Raw genomic sequence first — 24981 nt, forward strand, 5'->3', positions numbered from 1 at the left:
GCCGCTTTCCCCGTGAGATACCCCGGGTGTCGGGCTGCTGCCGGCCCTTACGTCATGCTGCGGGCCGGTGCGGGGCTGATGCTCCGCTTCGGATGCCCTCGGGTGCGGGGAGGGGGCGAGTGTTGACAAGGTCTCTTCTCTGCAGCCATCCTCTCCCTTTACAGCCTCTCTACTCCGCTCATCATTACCCCCGCCCCCAGCTCCGCGTCCCCCCGCTACTGTCCTCTCTTACAGGGGTCTCTCTCTCCCCAGCGAAGTTTTCAGGACGATAAGAGCTGCAGGAGTGTAAGGGGAATACTTGCTAAACTCTGCCTCCTCTATTATTTATGTCCGAGCATGGTGAGTGATCCTTCATCTCCAGGGCTCAATGTAAGCTTTATAATTGGAAAGAGAGAGGTAGTTTCAGAGATGGGGGTAGAAATAAAGGAAAATGAAATGTCCATATGTTGCTTAGTTTTTCTTTTTTACTTTTTCTAAATCCAGACTGATATGAGAAGTGACCTAAACAGAAAGATTAGAAGATTTCCGTATATTATCAGTAAGAAACAGTGCTTAGCTAGATGAAATTTAAACTTGAACAGAAGGATAATAATTACTGTGAAGCATCTTGGGCTTTTCTTGAGACTGCAGTTTTTTAGAGAAAGATTCACCCGCTGGTGTGCACCAGACTTTCCTTGTCTGGCCATTTGGACAAGCAGCAGTGAGTCAAGGAGCAGTGATGTAGGAAAACTTTCTTGTAAGATATATGCAGGGATAATCCGGAAACTTGTCTGAAAGAAAATTGAGAGGTAGAAAGTGAGAGCCGAATGCAAAAGCGTAGGGTAATTTGTGGGAATTTTGCTGAAGGAGGTATGCTTCCCTAAAGGTACTATTTATTTTCAGTATAAAAGTGTACAGTGGTGAAAGTCCCCGCTCAGTGTTTTGTAACTTTCATGTGGCGAATGAGGTTGTCGGTATCAAAAGCTGGAAATTCTTAATAAAAAATGGCTAAACTCCTTATTTGTGACTCCTTAATCCTAAAGGGAGCTGTACAGGTCGCAGAGCACTAGGGAAAAGTGTGATTAATGATCAGTGATTAGTGATAAGTGATTAGTGGTTTTATTCAAACTGTTACCTCTGACCAGAAGCACACATCAGAGGATTAACAGGCTCTTTAGATAAATGCTCATTAGTGGAAGGGGGAAAGCAAAGATAATAGGCGTGCACACAGGGACAACTTTCTAGGAAAATCATTCCTGTCTCTGGCATAATAAGCTCTGTTAGCAGAAAGGCTCTTTAATTTAAAAGTTGCTTTTATCTTGTAAATCAAAGATAGATGTAAAAGTTTGCTGCGCTATTATAGCCTAAATTTTCCCATATCCACTAGATGTGGATTATCTCAGTAGTGATATTTTATTAAAACAACCCCACACCACAATTGAATCTGTAAGAAATTGAACATTCCCAAGGCTAAAGCCCTGCATCCCGAGGCATCTGCTCCCAAAGCCTGCTGCTGGCAGCTAACTAGATGGCGCAGTCCTGTTGTGTGCGAATGTACACTTCTGGGTTATGAACTTAGCAAGCAGCAGCTTGCTAGGTGTCCTTCAGCACAACGAAGTTGATTCTGTGCTGGGTTGGAGGCTAGACAGTGCTATGAGTTTGTAGTCACATTTTCCACTTCAGTTAATCTGGGGAGTTAAAGGCTGCTGGAAAAATTAGTCTCATTTACTGAGAGAGATGGTGAGAGAAAGAAGAAGAGAATGAGAGAGGGGCAGATAGCTACGGCCCGGGACGTAACTCTTGATTGCACTGTTTTGTACTGCTTAAATGAAGTACAGTTCTGATGGCCCTAATTAATGAAGCCTGAAAGCTCTTGGGAGTTTTTCCCCCAGCTATAACTGGCAAAGTGAGTCTTTTTCTTTTTTTTTAAATAAGTCACTAAAAAGAAGGAACAGTTGGTGTGGTGGTTGAACAAAGCAACTTGGACCTGACTGTGCTTTACAGATTATGGTAAGGAGCCTGTTTTTATAATAACTAACCAGTGGTTTTTCATTACTCCTAATTATATATGGCTTGGGAAGAAGTGGTATCTACTGCTGTCGATAAATTTGGGAGTTTCATTTGTCCCATTAGCTTGCATGGGATTTATGTTTGGTTTCAACTGTAGAGTTCATCGAAGATTCAAAACTTTAAAAGAAACACTTGAGTGAAACAGGAAATAGAAATAATGAACTTATGGCATGAAAAAGAAATGGCTGTAGTCTCCTATTGTTACATCTTTAATTGGAGACTCTTAGAAATAGTCAGGCTAATATTTAAAATCAAGAAGTTTTGTAATAGCATATAAAAAAGGTAATAAGCGCTGTCTGCCAGTTGTGAATATTGGATGGCACTTTTCCAGGATTTAAAATTGCAATATTTTTAAAAGTTTACACATTTAGAACAAGCGGAAACCTTTTCCCCCTTCCAAAACACCCATTTATAGTTCAGCTTCAATTTATCACACTCCTCTTCTGCTAATTTAACCCAGGCAATGTAAGGGGAAAGAAACCATGCATATACATTTAAAGAGAAGATAGAAGCAAGATTGTACATGTAATTTTATTTATATCACCACTTAGCAGAATGACTTACACAGATAAAGAGTAATAGGTGCTTTTTAAATTTGATATTCACTTCCTCGTGCTGAGAGTCTAAAATGTGCAGCAATCACATTTGTCCTTCTCACTGCTGAGGAATCTTCTGTAAAAGATCGTTGCTGTGAGAGCTAGAGTTCACTCTGGAGTTGATGAGAGGTAATCTCCCAGTGCCGTCAGAAGGCAGCTATTACGTACTAAACCTTTCAGCTCTGTGTGGGCAGAATCTCTCTGAGCTCAGTAAGTCTTGCAGGATGATCTGAAACTGGGTTATTAACTTGTCTCTTTGTGGCCCCCTATGAAAACCTGTCTCAGTGCCCCTAAACAGGGTATGAGGATCTTAAAATTAGAAGAATTCTTGCAAGGTTGTTGTTACTCTTAAAACAATTTCTTTAGTCAAGGACTTTTCCTCTACTCTTTGTCATCTCATGTCTCAAACTTCTGCCATTAGTTAACTTTCTGGATTTTGTATAAACCTGTTGCTTTGAGGGTTTATACCTATGTTTATATATTATTATCTTTAATTTTAATTCCAGTGACTGTCTTTCTTATAAACTCTTTATTATGAGAAAACTATTTCAGGACAAGATTTTGCAATAAAAGAACAAGACTGTTTTTACTTCAGATATTTTAAAAATTATTATTAAGGACTATGTGATTTATTATTGGAACAAACTGGGTTTTTTTCTCAGGGCCCACAAACACTGGTTTATCTTGTACCTTATTGCAGGAATAGATGCAATTGCTGGAAAAGCAGATGTATAAAGCAACAAGTCTTTCAGTTCTACTTCACAGGTCTAGGTGATTCTTTTTCTTTGATTCTGTTTTGGTAATTTCATGCTAATCAAATCAATAGGCAGATATATACAACAAAGCCAGCCTTTTTGGCTTAACCTTTAATGTGTAAACTTTCATTGATACAAATACATAGGAGTCTAAGTGGAAATATTTAAAATACTTTGAGAGTCTGTCAGTCCTAAGTGCTAACTTCAGGGCCGATCAGAGAGCTTGGTAGGTCACTCTGCAATATCTCAAACAATTTCTGTTGATTTATCCTCTCTTCATGCTGCATGCTATTCAACCCCTGTTTCCCTCTCCTCCCTCCCCACCTACCCTTACTTCTTGGTAAATTATCTCAGCAAATGATAATGCTCCAGAGCTTTTAGGGCTCTGGCCTTAAAAAAGAATTTTTAGGGCTTTTGCATTTCTCTGCCTTAGAGAAATGATCAAAAGTGATCGCAAATTTAAAGCAACAGATTGGAATAAGAACTATGAAAACATATCTTTTTGTCTTACCAAAAGTCATATTATTATGCTAATTTACAATTCTGAAGGTGTAGTATTCTCTGACACAGACAAAACAGTGATCTCAGACAATATGTTATCATGCTGTATTTTAACTTTAGCTACGTTATAGCATTAAGTACAGAAATTAACTTCTGTAGACTTGACATGTAAAAACAAAATAAATTCCTGTTATGGAAATACTTTTTTATTTTGGTTACATATGCAACCAAACAAATTATTTAAATAGTCTCAGGTATACATAACAAGCACACGATAACATACATAACATAATTGTTTTGGATATGTGATGAAAGGACTTATTGAAGCACATAGACTCTTGTGTTTTTTTACATCTGTGGAGCTCTTGTGTTTGTGCACTCATTGTTTTGCTCCTGTTATGGCTCAGGTTGATGGGGCAACATTGAAACTCTAAAATAACTTCATCTACTATTTTTCACTAAGGTGTTATTTTAGTCTGTAATTAAAATTACTGAGAGTCAGCATTTCTTTACTAGCTGTTGCATGGGAAATGCAGGTGTTATTTGCCCTTCGAGAGTTAAGGAAGGGTTGGTTGCACTGGTTTGTAGATTTTTAGGTTGTGATATCAAATGCTATTTCATAAACACAAAGAGATTTTCCAAGGATTTTGCTGAAGGCTGTAGGATTTTCAAAGTAAAACATTGAAAGCTTACAACAATTTCCTTAGCTTAAAAGATGTTTTGCTTTTGGTTCTTGTTTCCGCCTTATACTTTTTTGAGAATTTGTTCAAGAAGTCGGTCCCACATGCTACTCCAGAATAAATGCCTTGAAACACTGTCACCAGCAGTGTTTGTGTAGGTGTGTGGTTTTAATAACCTCTTCCTTTGAGACAGCTCATGTCACTGTTGTGCCACCCTGTCACGTAAGGTGATTTTAAGGTGTGGGGTGAAGCCCTGCTTGGCCAGAAGGCTCCACTTTAGGGTGATAAAAATTGCATCGTCTTTAGAAGAAGCCAGAAGGAATGAGATTCAAATTTAATTAGGAAAAAATACTACAAATCCTCTCTTGCCTTTGCCAGCGGATTCTGCTTTTCTTTAGCTCTGAATGTTTTTATTACTCTTACTGAGGTATTGAGACCTCTGCTAGCTCAGGAATTGGGCATGGTTTGATCTCACCTGGAGCTTTCTACCCCACATAAGCTCTAGAAATAATTTCTACTGCCTTTTTAACCTTTGCAGGGTTTTCTCAAGCAGCTTGCTCTTCTCTCATTGCAGCTTGTTTCCTTCCTAAGGTCCTTAACTTTGTGTGCCACCACTCACCACACCATTTCAATGCAGTTGAAACGTCTCATCCCAATCTCAGTATGTTTGTGTATTTTAAGGTTTTCTGTCCAGGGACGTATTGAGTTCAAACTAGTCATCCTTAATGTAGCCTAAAGTTAATGCAGAGATATGTAATTAATTTGGCTGATACTTTCTCATTTAGAGGAAGTTGCTATTTTTTCCTGTTTATTTTGTAGGCTTGTGCCTTTAGGTACTCTCTCATTGCATGTAAGGCAGCATTGTTCATCACCACCTTTTTCTGAGCTGTTTGCAAGTACCCAGAAACTAATTTGTCTTTTCTGGGAAATCAACCTCGACCAGTGGCTCCTAGATCTAACATCTGATTTTTCTTCCCCTGCTGGCCTAGTGTAAGGAATGCTAGTTAATATGCTCAACACAGGGGGCTCTGTAGCACAATAAACAGAATCTGAGATTGGATTTGGGATGTGTTGTATAGAGCAGCTATAACAGTAAGCAATAAAATGAGATGTTAGTGTATTGTACTCCCTCGCTCTTTTTTTCCTTTTCTGTCTTTTAAATCTTTCAGTTCTGGAATGCTGAAAATACTACCTGTAGAGTAATATTCTGCCTAAGTAAATGCTCCAAGATATGGGTGATGATATTAGTAGGTCACTTGGTCATGCACTGATGCTGCAAACTAGCTGCCAGTAATTCAGTCATGGCTGAACGAGTTTGCAATCATTCCCAGTCCAAATATACCTCTCATTTAGCTTTTCAAAAAACTTTTATTCAACACCAATGCTCTGTTACTAGGTGCAGAGCTTTAAATTATGAATGGCATCAAGTTGCACCAGAAGAGGTTTAGCATGCATATTAGGAAAAATTCTTCATTGAAAGGGTTGTCAAACATTAGAATAGGTTACCCAGGGAAATGGCTGAGTCACCATCCCTGGAGGTCATTGTAATTACAAGATGTGTAGATGTGGCAGTTGGGGACATGGTTATGTAGCGGATTTGGCAGTGTTGGGTTAATGGCTCAACTCGATGATCTTAAGGGACTTTTCTAACTTAAAGAGTTCCATGATTCTGTAATAGTAAATCATACCTCCACAGATGCTACTCTGAATTAACTTTAGGCAATTGGTTCAGTTACATCTGCTTTTGGTTCTGGTCAAGTCAGTGAATGAGTTTATCACAATTATTTTTTAAGTGCCCAGCAGGAAATCCAAAGGTGACCTGAGTGTGTGATGGCAAAGAGCCGGAATTGTGCTTGTCCAGAAATGTGTTAGAAATTTGGGCTTGCTAGTTCTTACTTATAGGAAATTTCTTTTCTCAGGATGATTGTAAAAACTAAAAGTGAAGAACTGGCGTAGAAACAGATCATCAATTGCTTTGTTCAGGACTATCTCTTCCTACCTATTGTTTAACTTCATTGCTGAATGAATACTTTAGGAAGAAGAAATTTTGATTAAGGGTTTGCGATAATTTCAATCACAACATCAACTTCATTTTTTATGACTTAAAAAAAGACCTTATTTTTGCTGGTGATGACTTGGGCAGAGGGGGAATGGCATTTGCATATTTTTCTTTAAGGCTGAAGAGATCAGGATCAACATCTGTGAAGACTTCAGTAATTTTCTAGAGTGCGCAAAATGAGGGAAAAGAAGAGATTCTGTAGTTAAAAACAGGTTAAGGAATTTTCCTTCTTTTCGTACTTCCATATCCTTAAGTGTATCAGTGTAGCACTTTAAAGTTGTTTTATATCTGTTCCTAATAAGGCCAGTGTAAATTTGTTTTACTGGATATGTGATGGAAAAGTATTATAAAAAGACAGTGGGAGAACAAAATGAATGATGTAAAACTAAAATCACTTTCTACAATTCCTGTGCTGCCCTTCCATTCTTCAATGCTAGTAAAGCAGTACATGGACTTAGGCATGAAAATGCATTAAATTCGAGTAATTGATGGTTTATCACAAAAAGTGAGAGCAAGCAGTAATTTAACTATTTTGATGAGAATCTTTAAAAGACAAGCTTCTGTAAATAATTTGCTATGAAAGTAGAAAGGATCAAAAGAGCCATGGGTTTCATGACTGGGTAAGTAGAATTACATTCTTGTGGATTTAAAAAATATCATAGTAGAGCCTAATTCTTCACTCACCCTGATACAAATCTGGAGCGACTCTATAGAAATCTGTGAAGTTACCAACTGCAATAATACTCATTGAGAAGAAAATTAGATTCACGGAGTCTATTCTGAACATAGCCTGTCAGTTGTGTGCTGTGCAAATCCCATTATTAAAGTAATAGCCTTACATGTCACGTTAAGGACGGCTGTTTCCCCAAGATGAACATGCTTACAGCTCTCCTCATCTTGTGGCTACGTTTTAAGGGGGCAGGGGGATATTGAGAATACTTATTTTCTGCTCAATTAATATTCTTTCCGTGCACTCTCCTTCCTCTCATGCGCTTTATGTGTGGGTGCGCAGTCTGCACTCTCCATCATCTATCTGTCTGTGTCTCTTTGGCTGTGACAGTCACCACTCTGGCCTCAGGCTTGCACAACATAGATGAAAAGCCCACCAAGCTTTTCAGTTAAACATGGCAGGCTATAATTCTGCTCCTAAATATGATGTGCATTTTCACTATTAACGACGCACCTGTGAATTGGAAGTAACACCTTAGACTTCAGTTACATTTTATACATGGAGGTTTTAGGTTTTCTTTTAGTATTTGAAAAAAAAAAAAGGCAGTAGAGGGTGAAAGAAGTGAGGAGGCAGTGTGGCTCAGCAGTTTTAATAAATTGGAGTATTTGTCTGCAGCACTGCAGAAAGCAGAGGCTACTCGGACACCTTGCATATCTCCCAAGCTGGCCTGAGAGTGAGAACAAAGTCTTTGAGAAATGGGGGAAAAATATCATCACTGCCTGAACTGCTCTGATTTTGTTTTTAAACAGCAATAAACAGCGAATTTTGAGTAAAGAAAAACATTGTAAAGAGTGATAAATAGATAGTGTCCAGTGTACAACTCACACTTTGCCCAGCCTTAGTAATGTACACTTGCTTCCAATTTTCTTCATCTGGCCCAGCATATGTGGAGTCAGCTCTCTTTCTTTTGAAATTGATATAAATTGCTTGACTTCTCTGAAACCGTGTGGACTGACGGTGTGGCCCATGGTTGATTATTAATACTACACAAAGGGCATCTTCTGTGTATATTCTTTCGTGACAGGCTATAACAAATATTTTTAGGCCCTATAACTACTCTGATGTGCCAAGTCTCTTGATCCTTAACAATCCAGAGGTTAATTTATTTAAAAAAATGAAACAAACCCACAACTATTATTTCATTGCCAAACATTTTTAAAAAGCACTATTTATGTAGGCCCTATAGAAGCACACATTGTTTTATGTTCCTTCTGCTGCTTTGCATTTGACTAAACCATTATTCTCGAAGAGCTGTGCTGTGCTGAGATCATCAGTGATGATGGTGTGAAAACAAACAAGTTTTAGCATGAGAAGTCACTATATAATTTGACAGGGAGGTTGTCAGCACCAAAACATCTACATTTATTTCATCTCTGGTCAAAGCAAAATAAAAATCAGATGGCTAATGGGGAAAAATCCATTCTTAGGAGGAAGGGAAGGGGATTGGATCTAATTCTGCAAGGTGCTGTGTCAGTCAAAAGTAGGACCAATCTCAATTCCCACTGAGGTCAATGGTTTCTTAGGGCACTCAGGGACTAGTGTCATTGGGCACCTTTTTTCCGAAGTTTGGTAAAACTGCTGAGATGAAACTTAATTTTTCATTAAATCAAACTGCCAACAAGTTCTTGGGAGTAAAGCTGTCTTTGTTAAAAACCAAGATATGCTTCAGCTCTTCAACAGAGAGCTAAAAAAGTATGTGGTCTAATTCTGTAGCCTTCAAGGAGTCCTTCTATGTGAAGAGTTCTGCATATACCTTAATAGTGCAAAAATTCTGTTTTAGAAAAAATATTTCTGGCCTCTGTTACATTACACAAAATAGGGAATTTCATTATTTTGAAAGTGACCTTTAATATGGTCAAGAATTATTTTGTGTTCCCTAGTGTTAAGTTAAAAAGCTTTGGGACTAATGAATGCAGCTATGTGTAGTCAAATGGGTACTGTGAAAAATAAGCTATCAGCTGTGTACATGCCCCCCAACATTTTTTCCTTTGTTCCTCAGCAAAAATTATAGTGGTCTGTTTTAAACAGGAACAGTTAAAGTCAATGGATCCCAGATGAGTCAACCAACTTAATAATACCCTAAAATTTAGGAGTTCCAGATAGTTTATTTTACTGCTATGCAGTGGCCTTACACTTGAACCTCTTACTGGATTATCTAAATTGAGTGGAGCTTGCAGGACACACAAGGAAACACTGTGAAACATTGCTCCCTCTGTAGCAGTCAGGAGGCTACATGTTGTATTTTCTCTCTCGTGTTGTCTGATTCTATACGAATTTTCTTGCCAAAAGGTTGCTATTCCAAAATATTGAGACGGCCTATTTCTAGGCTGTCAGTCTTCCAGTTTTCATTTCAGAGTTTTGAGTCAGTGCACCATCAGCCAAAAGCTTTTCAGCAGGCTGAAAGCTTTTAAGCGCAGAAGGAGTTTAGGAGAAGTATTTTCAGCATTGTAATTAATTCTAAATTAATTTATGATGAGGACAATAAGAGGCATGATGATGACTGTTTTATCAAGCTAGTCATGAAAATAGATTTGATTTTCTTTTTAAATTTGAATTTGCTATGTTGGTGTCAGATTGCTTAAATGTACTGAGGATGCCTGGCAAGTGAAGCATCAGTTTGATACACGGGATATGCAGAGCTCCTTGTATCTCTTCTTTTGAGGAAACAACCTTCCCTGAACAGGGAAAAATGTGGCACTGGGAGTGCTGCTGAGCCACATGGCTGTGTGACTGTGGCAGTGAGATCTACCTTATGCCTCTCCCAGCTGATTAAATTGTGGCCACCAGAATTCATGTGCTTTCAGAAAGCCCAAGCAAGATTTCAAACAAATCTCTCACTTGACTCCAGTGCTTAGAAAATACTGGACAGGGGAATGTCCATGTCTACATTTATAGAGAGGTATGTGCTCATTAGCACCTGGAATGGGCAGGTATTGCATGGAAAATGGATTTTATAAAATATCCATTTTTCTTGTAGCCTGACATCACAGAATTTTAAGACAAAAAACAGATCTGCAGTTTGGCAACTGGTTTGTACAGACAGACTCTTATTTACACAGTAAAGGATACACAGCAGTATATTGTGTAGCTTATTGTTAGGGGAGAAATAGGTAAAAGCAAGTTGTCCATGCCATAGAAATAACATTTCTGATAAAGGTTGGTTGTGAAAGACTTAAATGAAAATCCAAACAGGAATACTTTTTTCAGCCTCTTGTAATTCCGTGAATATCACTTTCCTCAGTACTACTAGTAGTGCTTTAGTAGTGCTTTCCTACTAACCATCTTCAAAATATATGCTCAAAAAGCATCACCCTTTTGGTGGCTACATTAGAATGCCAGTTATTTCTCCACCTAATGACCGACTCTATCTGTGCTCTCAAGTATGGTGCCTGTGAGATGGTTGGAGAAGCAGCAAGGTCCTGACAGAGCCTCTTGTCTTTTGCTAAGCCCCATATTTAGCACAGAGGGGACTTCCTTGCCACTGTGTAGAGAAGACAGTTGGGTCACAGGGTTTTTTCTGCACCTCATCCAATCCTGAGTTACATCAAGTAGCAGTTGCCAGGGGTTAAAGCTGGTGGCCTCTGAGCAGCCTCTTTGGAGGGGAGTACATCTGGCCTTTGCAGCCAGGCTAGTAACATTTTTCGAGGGAAAAAAATACTCACCAAAGACTTTCACACAAAGAATTTTACTGAAAAGAATGGAGGTCTGAAAGTATTCACAGTTAAAGATCAAATTTTCTGTGTAGCTTCAGCCAAAATAAAAGGGGAGAAAATTATGTGAAAAAGTCAAAATACTCTATTTCAACATTTTTTCAAAGTGAGGTTCATCCTCTTTGAAAATTTATTTACATCAAGGAAGACATAAGGCACTACATCTTTCAGAGTTTTTTGTGGGTTTTTTTTTTTTTTTTTTTTTTGTGTAATGAATAAGGTTCTTTCAGGTTGATGCAAACACTTTTATGTTTATCTGCCTTCATTTCTCTGCTCAGGGCTTGGCAGGCTGGGGTCTCTTTATCTTTCTTATCTGAACAGTATAGTTCTGTGCATATAAGACAGGGACAAGCTTCTGGAAAGCTGTGTTGTTTGAGAACTTTAAATAGCTGGGTAGAGTCCTTTTGTTGGCCACATCTCCCAAATATTTCCTAAGGCTTGGTCTGGTCTGATCTGACTGGAACAGGAAAGATTGCCTTCCCTGGAGGGTATTGCAAAATCAATGTAATCAACTGATGGGATCAGAAAAAGATTAGCTGAAAAAAACCAAGTCTTTGTACAACACCTTTGCTGAGAGTAAATTTAGGAGAGGCTGTCCTCTACTAAGAATACTGTCAGAAATATCTCAAACTTTTTTTGAATTAAATCATTGCGTAATTCTTAAAATTCAGAAATTGGAGTAGATGGAGAAATTCAGAAATTGGAGTAAATAGAGAAAGAGTCTTTTCTAGTTATGCTACTGGCTTAGGTTTTTAGGGTCTTTTAAAATTAAATTCTTTACGGGAAATGTAGATGACTTAAATGGATTTATCTTACTGGGAATTATCTGGTGGAAGTTCTGATTAATTTGAATATTCAAGGATGGATTAAAAGTGAGCTGAAGGAACAATTAATGTTTCCTAGGTATGGCTTTTATTTTTTTATTCTTTTAATTTTTTTTTATTTTTTTGAGCAGATTAGTTTCTCATTTTTTATCAGGAGAACTACTAAGATTTGATGAGGAAGAAATTCTGGCTTATTCTAGTTGTTTGGAATTGCTTTTCTTAGATCATGTGTAGTATTTAATCTCCATATGATGGCTCTTTAACTTGTCTTTTCAAGTGTGTGTTTTGGTGGTTGGATGGTATGTAGAACATTTCCTTCCTGTACTTCAGCATTTCTAACCAAAATCTGAGTATGTTTGAAACCTTAGCTTATTCACACTTCCTAATCATAATCCCTTTGGTTTCCTTGTCAGCACCTTTGTGGTATTTCTCTGGACACCTCTATCTAATATCTCCAGAGGTTATTCTACAGAGTAACCTTTGACAAGATCTATTACTTGCTACTTACTGCTTTTAGCAAGGTGAAAAGGGGTCAGTCTCTGTAAAAGGCAGGCATTATTAGAAGACTGCTGTAGAGTCTCTTGGTGGCTTGCCCATCTCTTCTAGCAACACTGCAAATCAGTTCAGGCACCTCCTCTACAGCACAAAGAAAATTACCTTTATGAGTGGATAGGATCATGTGTAGGTAATGCATGTCCTTGGGAAAGTGGCTCCTTTGTGCCTTAAAATGCCCCAGGTGCTTTCTTTGTCAAGGTTGTAGCACACTGATGCACCCACTGGAATCTGTGGGATTTTTGCTGTCAGCTTCAAGGATAACAGGATTTCAGCCTGTTAGTTTTTGTATGATCCGTTTAATTGAACTTCATGGCCAATGCTAATGATGTTTGCTGCTGCAAGAGTTGAATTGATAATTTAGTTACCCCTCCTGTCAGAATTCAGGATCTTTTAAATGAAGGTTGGTGTTGTCTTTCTTTAACCAAATTAAGATGTAAAAGCTACCTTTTTTTCTGATTTAAAAAACACAGATTGCAAACTCTAATTTTGCCAAAAGAGTAACTACAAGATCATTTTGTCTGACAATACAAAATCCCAGAAATTAGAAAAACATATTTTCTTCCAGATTAATTAAAAAGATGACAAATTGCTTAGGAAACTTTAGACAGATTCCAGAGGGGTTGAAAATACAATTTTAAATGAACGTCTAGTCAGTTTATCTGCATGCATCCTTTAAAAATGAATGAAAAATCTTCCCAGGGAGCTTTGAAATATCTCAGTCTCAGGTTTTGTCAATGAAGGAGGATGATGTTTTTAGCCTGGTTGTATCAGTTACTGATCACATGAAAAACATGGATTTTTCATGGTTTCTATACATGTAAATTCTACAAAAGCTACTGGTATACCTTTCATATACAAATAGTTTTATTACAGGAAAAAATTACCCTCTGTCTGAGCCTTAACAATAAATCATAAGGATTTTTCCTCTCATCTCCAAACACTGAAACCCAGGCTAACTTGTTGCTAACATGGCTTTCACTTTCTGTCCATAGTCTACCAATTAAGCACATGCAGACAGTGACTGAAATGCTGTGTCTTGTAGTAGAATTTAAATTTGATTTATCTAATGGGAGCTCATTGCCACATGACTACTGTATGTGTATGGCCTGGGCAGCTGGGCCTGAGCTCTTTGCAAAAATGAGGCATGATAATTGTCTGAGAATATTTAAAACTATATAGGAAGAGCAGGGTATAAATTTGAAATCTTTTGCTTCAAATAAGAAAATGAATAATGAAAAGAAGTAATTTTTTTTTCAGTGATCATATAGAGGTTAAAATACAAACTGCCAAGGCAAAACAACTTTCTGCAAGATGAAAAAGAGGTTTCTGTAATGTTTGGTGGTTCCTGATGCTCTGCTTGTTTTCTGTGTCAGCAACCTCCCAAAAATTCATTCACCATGGATTTACCTGTAGGAGTCCTTGGCATATTCCTTTTTTTGAAGCCCACTCTTTATTTTTAAGCATGCAGAGAAATACTTGTATATGTATTTGTGTTTTTTAAAAAAAATATTTTTTAATTGCATCTCCTCTTTTGATTCAAACTTTCTAGCTGGAGATTAAATAATTAACCAAATGAATTGGCCTTGCACTGCAGAGTTACAGCCAAAAGCTGTATCCTGTGGTTACAGTGAAGGGCTCTGTCCTTGCAGAGATGAGCACGTGTTTACAGAAGGTTCCTTTGAGACTGAGCCCAAGAGAATGTGACCAAGAGGCTGTAAGGCAACTGGATGCATCAACATCCAAAGCAGGAGAAGTATATACAAATCCTTACTATCGGAGAGGTGGAAGAGCTTGCAGACATTTTTCTGCTCTGTTTTTGGAGTGAGAAATGTAAAGACTCTCTAGTGGGGATGTTGGAGGCAGGAGGTGGTGTAGAACCAGCCAAGAGTGGGTGAAATCTTCTTCTTTCTCAAGGCCTTTGGGTTTTGTGGAGGCTCTGAAAAAAGCCATGAAGTCATCCTCCACAGGTGGAACCCTTCCCTGCTAGAAACTGTTGACCTTTCACAGTAAATTAAGTCTCAACACAAATTTAGTACTTTGTGCATTTTAAGTTCCAGTCACCAAAGTAAGGTGCTGCCAGAACAGAGAGTAACTGCTGCTCTATTTTCACTAAGATATGGTAACTCACAGTTGATGAATAACATCTGACTTATATTCTGTCTGAAAAGTTTGTATATGTGCTTCTTTGTTTGTTTATTTTATTTCTTCCCCCAGCCCAGCCGCAAAAACCCTACTGCTTATCACTGCAAAACCTTGCATTGACTGAAGGGGGAATTCCACGTACAATTGCCAAAAAAAAAAAAAAAAAGAAAAGAAAAGAAAAAAGCAGACCTGGTAGTGAGGGAGAAAAAAAAATGGTTTCTGTTTCTTCACATCTGCTTCCATGCTTTCTTTTACTCAAGATTTTCAAATATTATCAATATTAGAAACTCTGTATGACCCATTTTGGTTACATTGATGCTGTAAGGCAGATTTGCATGTATTTTGCAATTTACTTCAAAGAAGAAAAAAGCCTCTGCATGATGGGCAAGCTATTGCTTAAAATCAAACTCCTGCTGGTCAGTTCCCTGAACCACGTAGTAGGTGCCACCCAGCTTTGCTACAGCCCCAGAAATTGATGGCTGGGCAGTCTCTCTACTGAGCAACCAAACCCCTTATTAACTGTAAAAGCTGTAAAGCTGTAATTACAGAGAGTGTAAGTAGCTTCAGTGGAAGGTAAAGGCCAAAGAAATTAAGAGTTCAAAGAAAAGAAGGAAAAGACTCAGTGAATTCTTGTGTATGTGCTGACTGAGAAGATTGATTCCCTCAATGGCCAGCTTTTGTTTGAGCAGAACTTGGTTGGGAAAATTTTGAGCAATCTAAGTGTATTTTAGATTTTGATTAAGGTACCCATGTGATGTTCAACTTTATGGCAAATCAAATTGCACCTACAGATCTGTTAACTGCAGAGAAACTCCCAGCCCTCTACCTCTCCACCACATGTACCTATGATAAAAAAAAGGATTTTCTTTACAAAATATTTGCTTCCACTTTAAGTGGAAGTTGGAAATGGGAGGTCTGTTTGGTGTAGCTGGGTGCCTGCTTGTCCCCATGGGTATGGTTTTTCCAAGTGATAGGTGACAATGCTCTTGGCTTGAATCAGCTGGAGCAGAAATCTGGGATCTGCAGGGACCTGAGGCTCTTCATCAAGAATTTGCGCTGTTAGCTCTTGCCTGATTCCTGCTGCTTCCTGATTTGGAGGATGCATCTGTCCTCCCTTCACTGGTTGGACAGGGGGAAGGCGCATCCCTTGCCCTTCTTGTCCCTGTAACTTTCCCAGTAGGTGGTCTGTCTGCCTGGGCTCCCTGCACCAGCACAAGCTGTGCCACATATATCAGGGATTTCCCCCAACTCTAGGGTCATCAAAATTACATCTAAACATGGTGTTCTACAGTGTTCCTAACAGAAAACACCAGCTCACTTGAGCAGAAAGTCTGTTTGCAAATTTCTGGAGGTTTTCAGAGGTGGCAGTAGTTGTGGTAGGTGGGTGAATATTCTTTCTCCGTAAGCGGGACTCAGTTTGGAAGATGGGATGTTGCTTTCTAGTTGACCATGCTCAAGAGCAATGTCTTCTGGTGGCCTCCTGTGCTGTCTCTTAAGGCACAGGAAAAAAAATCTTGGAGGAAACAGCTCCAGGTGAATTGGAAGAAGGGTGAAAGTGAGGAAATGTGATATTTTGCAATCATTATGTTCTCAGCCCCTCCCATGTTTCCAGGATAAAGTTCATTTGCCATAAGATAAGATAGGTTTTTTTATCATGAAAGAATATTTCAGAAAAACTTTGGCTTTAATTTCAAAGCAAAGGGAAAATGTGAATTCAGATCAATCAGAATGTCAATGAAGGTGTTTTGTGTCAAAAAACATGTTCTTTTTTTGGCTGTAAACATTGTTACACTATTTACAATACAATACTCTTGTTTATACTTCTTTTGTCCATTAGAACAAATTTACTTTCAAGATAATTAAAAGCTTTCAATTTTAAAACATTCTATTTACCTGGTTGTGTAGTGATTGTGATTTTTTTGGGAATAAATTTTTGAGGTTAGGTGATTCTGCTGTGCCAGCTGGATGAAAGACCTTGCAGTAAATCGGTATGGTATTAAATCAGATTGCTGCTGTTCCTGCTACTGAGCTGAGATTCTACTCCAAGATGCTTGTAGTTTCTGCATTTCCAAAGGCTTGGAAAAATACTCTCATGAAAAACTAAACGTAGTGGGTAATGAAGGCTAAAATTGTTTATACTAATCACATCAATTGGAAAATGATCTTCACTCAGCAACTCTTCTACCAGCAAATTAAGACAGCAAATGAGTATGTTGGTGTTGGGGATCGGCTTTACTTTCCAGTGACTTCTAGTGGGGTCTTGCTCTGTATTCTGCCTCAAAACAATGACTGCATCTTCTCTTCCTCTGTGAGGGCTTTTCTTTTCAGTTTTACAGCTTGTGTAACAAACCATCAGTATGTATATGCTGCGACTTGTTGCAGTTTATCCAGCAGAAGTCCGAGTTTGTGGTCTGTGCTATCTGGGCTTCTGAAGAGTGACTGCAGGCAATGCACATCAGCCTGCCCTTCAGTGGTGCCTCTTCACATCATTAAACATAACTTTTGGATAACATTCACAGGTATCTTTAGATAAAAGTTTGAAAACCTGGAGGTACTTTTCTAAAGAGTAGGAAGGAAGAAAATCACAGCACTTCCAAGGGAAATACGAGCGGGCTTCTGCCAGTGTTTAATGCCGCGCACACAGAGACGCTCGGCAGCGGCCGGGGCAGCCGCTCGGCATCGGACGCGGGCCGGGCTGCCGGTGGCGCGTCCCGAGCCCTCTCCTGCGCCCGCTCGCCAGCAGAGGCTGCTGCCAGCCCGCGCCCGGCGCCGCCGGGGCGGGACCACCGGCACCGCCCGCGGCCGGGACCGGAGTCTGCGATGGGTGGGTGGGTGGGTGGATGGATGGATGGATGGATGGATGGATGGATGGATGGATGGATGGATGGATGGATGGATGGATGGATGGATGGATGGATGGATGGGCAAGCTCACCCACGGGGTGAGCACAAAAACTGAACCACGCAGTTTCAGAGGCGAATGTTTCCTGCTGTGAAAACACTCTCTTTACAAAGCCCAATGAAATGGGGCTTATAAAGGGAGCTGTTCACTTCGTGTTAAGAACTCGGGGCATTTTTCTCCTATGTACATTTTCAATTCATTCAGCCTTTGTTTTCTGCAGCAATGTTTGGTTTAAAGCAGACTCTCATATGTCAGTTTGTTTCATGTGTTCAAGCATTCAGTAACCCAAGGGACTCAACATCAGATGTACATAAATCTCTCTAAGGGGCAGGGAAACTATACAGAGAACTGACTTTTTGCAAGATCAAGACTGAAAGACAAATTAGTGTGCTTCTGCTATGGGGCTTTAAAAACACTGTTTACATTAGCAGGCATCCCAATATTTTTGTGATAACATGCTACTCTTTAAAAAAACCTGAGCATGACAGGTGTCAGTAACTATTTTCTATAGACAAACGAGAGCTCTGTGGTTTTTTGTGGTTTTTTTTCCCTTTTTTTTTTTTTTTTTTTTTTTTTTTTTTTTTCTCAGGAGTGCATGGAGTTTAATCAGCACGATTTAGATCTTGGGCTTGTTCTCTCAGCATAGTAGTAAATCATTCCTAAATCTTAAGGAGATGCGCCACAAATTCTACTGACTTTCTATGTAAGCCTTCACATCCAACAGCCTTGATTTAAGTATATGTGTCTTGCCTTTTAAGAACATACCATCTGCTTAAATTGTGTTTATTGTATGGAAGAAGTCAGGATTTTCCTAGTGAATTATAGAAAAATGATAGCCTGACTTACTCTCTGGCACCTGTTTAGGGATAATTTGTTAATTGCTACTTCGAGGCTGATTCTTGTGTTCATCAACTGAATAGGTTTAGTTAATATCACATACTAATTCACTGAATAGCTGCTCAGTCTAATGCAACACTAATAACATGTAATTACCTACTGCGGTTACTCCGGTCTCCTTGCAGGGCTCAGCTCTGGGGAAAGAGAAACACGTGGGATAGAGAGGAGGTCATATTCTTCACTGGTGTAAAGTCACATTATTCATTCATGTCAAGAGATTGCAGTTTGTAAATCTGCCATCCACTTACTTGATTTTGGGAGCCTTTCTCTGAAGGAGCTCTGGTGAGGTACAGTCCTGCTGCCTGCAAAGAGGGCTGCCAGACTGCAGTGCTGGTGTTTGCATAACTGCTCTTCTGAAGCATGTAACATCTTCATTTTAGTCCATTTGCAGTCCTTACAGCTGGCCCATGTGGAAAATGATAGAAAATTTCTCTTAGTGAAACAAGGGGAGTTTAATACTTTTTGGGAAGTAATTGTTCATACCTTCTGTCTATGCCTGGTTTGCACATGAAATATTATCTCACATTATAGCAGACTATACACACACACACACACACACACACAAACACACATATATATATATGCATTAATGTACTTTTGGTAATGTTATTTACTTATGATATACATACAATTGCTAGCTGTGAATGTGGAACTTCAAAGTGAAGCTGGGCATATGAATGAAAATTGAAGATTCTCTGTTGGGTGTTCACTGCTCTTACTGCTGTCAGCTAGACCTGTAAATGCTCAGTCAGTGAGAAAAAATTTGCTTCAGATGTATGTACTGCTGCTGCAGGCTGGATTTTGGTCTTTTAAAGTCTTTATATAATTATAGTGAGATCTTTTATTAGTGAACATTTAGCTGCTTTGTGCACCATTTTTTCACATTGTGTACTATACACACCAGTGTGTACTATAACACATACACTGCATAGTGATATGCTTTAGTGCAGGACTTAAATTGTATTCCAGTAATGCACAGAAAAAGATATCAGTCACTTTATTACAGGAGGTAGATTGGTTTACATTAGAAAAGTATGTAAGCAAATGTATACCAACAAGTATGGTATGTGCAGTACATACAATTGCAGTATTGGTGATTGATTTTGCACTTGCATGTGGGTCTATGATGGTAATGAATTTGGCTACAACAAGGAAAATTGTGAGAGAAAACCTTTTGTTTTATGGCTCTTCCCTTCTATAAAGAGGATACTATGGGGAAACTGGGGAGGGACCCCTGCCGAAAAAGGGCAGCACCCACAACAGAACAAGTGGGCATTTAATGTACAATATTGTGGGTTAATTAGCATGAGTGGACACCATGTTGCTAAGAGAAGCTGCCTTTAGTGAGACAGCTATTTACAGGGGTACTGCAACTTTGGCTATCTCTAAATCCAGGTGCACATAATGCATATGCATATGACCTGGGTGGTGTCACAAGTGAGTTTGGCTTATTTTTTTTATCTGGGAGAGGCTAGGTTGTTGCTCACTCATGACTGGTGAGTGGGCTTGGGACTACACTGCTGAGATTTGTCTAGTCTGTTTTAGCAACTAGATCTTTCTCAATTTGACATACTTTATATTTTCTAAATGTTTATTTTTAAAAAATTACTTTGATTTGTCTACCTTTGCCTGTTTTCACTATCTGGACTTTGACTTCCAGACTCCCCACCACCTCCACTCCCTGTGCAATGTCGGAGTACAAGCGTCACATCGCTGATGCATATCAAATCTGGAATGACGGTCAAATACTCTGCCCACTTGTGTCTGGGTGTTTCTTGGGTGTCTTGGATTTCTTAGGATTTAGGACTGAGTCCCCATGTCCAAAGCAGAAAGTTGCATTGCTTTATTATTTCAGCTTACCAGTTTTCAGCCTCCTACCCTGCTGTGTTTAGGAATAACTGAAAGTGGTTCTTACAGTCCTGAAATGCCTCTTCCTTAACATCTTCTATAGTCACAGCAACACTAATACACAAGTCTCTTCTCATGTCTGGTCCAGTTTACAGTAGGCAAGCCCTTGGTGTTTGCATTTGCTAGCCAAAAGATGTGGCAGTGTGCCAGACCTACTTTTATCACCTCAAACTAAGATGCACTGAATATATCTTGATAGTATTGCTTCAGCTGGTGCTAATGGATTTTGACCTCTTTGATCTGCCTTTTTTCTCAGCAGTTTTGAATTGGGGTACAGCAGGTACAGCCTCTGATATGTTTTTTTTACTTTGATTTTGCTAGGGTGGCTGATCTATTCTTTGCTAGTTTCTAAAGGTGCAGTGCCTCTGTATTTGTATTTTAACTTTTTTTTAATTTTTCTTTTTTTCTTTTTTTTTTTTTTTTTGCTTGACTGTACTGTGTTTTCTAGGTGTTCTTGTCTTTGAAACTTAACCTATGTGTTCAGCCAGAGCACTGCATGACCCACAGTGACTATTCATTCCCAGGGTATTAGATGAAGGAGTCGTGGTGTTGTATTGCATTCAAATCAGTGTCTTGCTCTGCCCCGTTGCCCAGCGGTGGGTGGTACTCCTATGAGTCATCTGCTATAAATGCCAAATGATAGCATCTTTTGCTTCATGATGTTCTTGTTGGCAGCGTTGTGCATCACCAGCACTCGGTCACATTTTTCCTGTCTAATATTGCTGCTCATCACAATTGTGATCATGTTGCATCTGGCTCCACAGCCAGCTGCAATCCAGCTAGCTGTTTAATCTAGGGGCACACTTGCAGATGCAGCTGATAGTTTTGTGCAGTATTTGTACACAGGAGCCTTTTCTTAAGTTATGTGTCCTATATTCTCCTCCTAGAGTGAATTTTTCTATCCTCAATCACTGCCCATACAACTACATTAGCTACTCACTCACCCCCTTCCCCAGGATTACTATAGCATTAGTATATAAAGCAGTTCTGTTTCCCACAGTTGTCCATAGTTTGTATATTTTTTTCTTTCAGCCTTTCCTGATGCTTTCCAGATCCTGTGCATAGGAGCAGAGTGCCAGCAATCTCAGTTAGTCTCTGTTCTGCCTTCTAAATTCTTCAAATGTGTCTCTATGTACTTAACCTTCACTAGAATTTCTCACTGTTTTGATCCTCTCTCTGTGTAATTCAGCTGCCTGTGTTGTTTGCAGGTACTTACCCGGGGTTAAATTTGTTTTCTTCTATTGATGGCTCTACAAATGCTCTTGCTCTAAGTAATGGTTTTTATCTGTTTAAACTTGAAGTGGATGGCTGCATTCTTCATTCTCTAATGCATGCATCTATTCCTTCTTCGTGTCTTGTGGCATCAGGATGAATTATTTTTCTACAGTATCTTTTTATTTGAGATCACAGAACTCATTGTAACTGATTTTTTTCCCAGAATATTTCCAGCATTTTAAACATAATCTTCTTATTCACTTTTTTGTCTATTTGTTCCCTATACTATTCACTGTTAGACAGGGGGAGTGATGGGACAATATAGTAGAGCTTTTAAAAATTGGTACGAATTCAGGTCCTTCTCCTAAGACTGTGGAATGTGTTCTATATGAAAATCTTAACATTTTTTTGTAGTCTGAATCCCTTAATATTGCCAATATTTTCTGTTTTTAAAAGCTACATGAGTGTTTGTTTTCAACTTTCTGGCTATCCCATTAGGCTGGTTACTGTCGTGATTTTGGCATGTTGGGCACTGATTATCTTCTGAAAGTGAAACTTTTAAAAACTAAAAGCTAGCCTGCTACTTTTTGTCAATGCTACAGGCAAATGCTACAGAATGCCTCTTTTAACTTTCTGAACTTGTGGGCAGTGCTAGTGAAGTCAGTGAGCACCAAACTGTTCTTCATCTCCTGGCCTACAGCTGTAGGGGGTACCAGACACACTGGCTACACCTGGATGGCTGGCCCAGTGCAGGGATGCTGCAGGGACTTAGGGCAAGGCAGTCCAGGTCTGCCTGACCCTCAGTGAACCATTCTGGTGCAGAGCTGCGTGTGACAGAGCTACTCAGGTGCCTCTGGAATATGTTTCCTGGCACTCTGAGTCCTATGTGGGTAAATTTCATGCAACACAAACTAGTCTGCATTGGTCTCATGATAATAGTTCAAGCAGGAGAGCAGTGCCTGAACCAGCAGCCTGACCCCAGAGCCTCACAGTCTCCATGTGATACCAGGTACTGCTTTTCTCTGTCAGGAGAACAGTTAATCTACTGAATCTGGAAAACCACCCATAGATAATTGAGAGTTGAGAGTGCTGGTGTGTGCTGAAACCTAAGAACTCAGCTGAGAGCTTTGATGAATCAGGGCACTGATGATTATCCAAGGTGCTGGAACCAAGATTCTTGGGACTTCAGTGGGAACATGGAGGAAACAAATAAATTAATAAGATTTTAAATCTGAATTACAGAAGCAGGCATGGTAATCCTGCAACTGTCTCACTCTAGTAGTTAGTTTGGGGACACAATACTCTTCTTTCCTGCAAACTTGTGCTTCCTTAAATTTTTAACTTTTAAGCCTGTCTCATTCTTAATCTGTTCTAAACACAGTACCTCCTGGTCCATCATCTTTTGTTTTAATTTGTTCTGATACTGATGTTTTCTCTCCCCTGATGTCCTTTTGCACATGTCAATAGAACAGAGAAAGTACCACATCTGCACCTTCTGATGTTAAAAGTTTGTGGTAATGTTAAAATGTGGCAGGTGGCCTCATGCAGCCCCTCACAGCTCACCAATGGGGAGGAGAACTGGAAGGGTAAAAGTAAAAAAAAAAACCTAATGAATTGGGATAAAGGCAGTTTAATAGGAAAAGAAAAAGCTGTACACACAAAGATAGCAAACCAGGGAATTCAGCCACCACTTCCTAGGAGCAGGCAGCTGTTCAGACATCTTTAGGAGAGCAGAGTCCCATCAACCATAATGGTGTTTTGGTAAGACAAACGTCATCACTCAGAATGTCCCCCCCTTCCTTCTTCTTCCCCCAGTTTTATAGACTGAGCCTGGCATAATTTGAAATGGAATATCCCTTGGGTCTGTTAGGATCAGCTGTCCTGGTTGTGTCCCCTCATAACTTCTTGTGCACCCCCAGCCCTGTCCTCCGTGGAGTGGTGTGAGGAGCAGAAAAAGTCTTGACTGTGTCAGCATTGCTCAGCAGTAACTAAAATATCCCTGTATTATCAACACTTTACCCAGAGCAGATCCAAAGCATAGCCTGATACCAGCTACTAGGAATAAATTTAACTCTATCCCAGCCAAAACCAGTGCAAAGGTTATTTATGCTAAGCTCTTTAAAGCTGAAAAGTAGTAGTTGTTGTTATTATTACAGAATTTTACTGTGAATCTCCTAAAATGTTTTACCTATTCCAAATAATTTGTCCTGCCTTTGCCAAATCTTGAGACTCATTCTAGATTCAGAGCCAATGACATTATCACTGTTAGTCATAACTTGATTGGAATGGGGATGTCTTCCATATTGGCCTACACTTCATCATGGCATTGAACTTGAAAGGTCTTTGCCCCTTTTCTGAGTATAGTTTCAAACACATTCATGCCAAAGGAGAATAAGTAATTGGCTAAAAGCAAGTGATCATCATTACTTCTTTTTAAGAATTAATTTTGTTAATTTTCCTTGAGAGACTTCCCTTTGGATTGTTCTGTAACTTATTTTTTTATTTAAAAAAAGAGAAAGGTAATTGTGGCTCAAAAGCTCCCTCACTGGTTATGAAAGATTTGGTATTGCACTTATAGTGAATTTAGTCATGTTTGGTTTTTTTTTTGTGTTTTGTTTTGGTTGGTTGGTTTAATCTTTTTATACACAGAAGACAGTCAGTATTTTTTGAAATTAAAGGCAAATGAAGAAAATGCAAATATTCCCTTGTGTTGGAGTGATATATTTCCGGGGAGAAACCAGGCCAGGAGTGCCTTTCAAACTTCTAAATCTGTTTTATGTGGTGTATAAGAGATTGCTGTCATCACCCAGATGCAGGAAATACCAGTGCTGGGCTTAAGGGGGACAAAGTAAACTCGACAATGGACTGAAAAGAAAAATAAACAATCAACCAACCGTTTTTATGGCTTGTTTTTTTCTCTTGCTTTAACAGTAACATTCACCTTCATTTACCAGAGTTCTGTGAAACATCTGTATCAAGCCTTAAACTTGCCTGACCTTAGTTTAGGTTCAAGGTTCAATATATTCCATGTGCATGGATGATTGTACAAATCCACAAGAGCTCTATCTCTATGCAAATTTTTTCCCTGTCCCAGATTTGGCCTCTTTCTTGCTAAATAAATCCAAAGACAACTTTCTCTCTCTGTCTTTCTTTCTCCAAAGATTGCTGCAGGGGTGCCCTTGGGGCTTGCAGGGTGTTACAGGGCTTAGGAATAGAGAGGGAAAGTTGCCTTAGGGGATGAGGTCAACCTACTGTAACAACTGCCCCGGATGGAATCTTTTATAACTTGAGGAATTGAATTTAAAAGCTTCATTTTGCTAAATCTCCCAAAAACAAATGGTTCAGCATTTGTATAATTTTTAAATCTGTACTTCTTCTCTCATTTGTAAAATCAGAAAAGATTTCTAAATGGCTTCGAGCAAGGCTCTGAGCTGAACAATTGCTCTCCTCCTGCTGCCT

At 39.2% G+C, this 24981-nt stretch overlaps 1 protein-coding gene across 10 annotated transcripts in view; it reads left to right on the top strand.

The window, feature by feature from the left end:
* CREB5 (cAMP responsive element binding protein 5) overlaps positions 1-24981 on the top strand; it is a 256957-nt gene that overhangs the window by 838 nt on the left and 231138 nt on the right. For 3 of the 10 annotated variants that reach the window (XR_002466113.4, XM_021538180.4, XM_021538183.4), the window contains exon 2: positions 253-339. The exons of 5 other annotated variants lie outside the window; for them this stretch is intronic. Coding sequence is in view for 4 of the 5 variants with exons in the window: in XM_021538180.4 (XP_021393855.1) it covers positions 337-339 (3 nt within the window). In the remaining variant the exon portion in view is untranslated. 2 more of the 10 variants (XM_085568538.1, XM_085568544.1) reach the window with 2 other exon arrangements.

Source organism: Lonchura striata, chromosome 2 (genome assembly GCF_050655825.1).
Source record: "Lonchura striata isolate lonStrDom1 chromosome 2, ASM5065582v1, whole genome shotgun sequence".
NCBI lineage: Eukaryota > Metazoa > Chordata > Aves > Passeriformes > Estrildidae > Lonchura > Lonchura striata.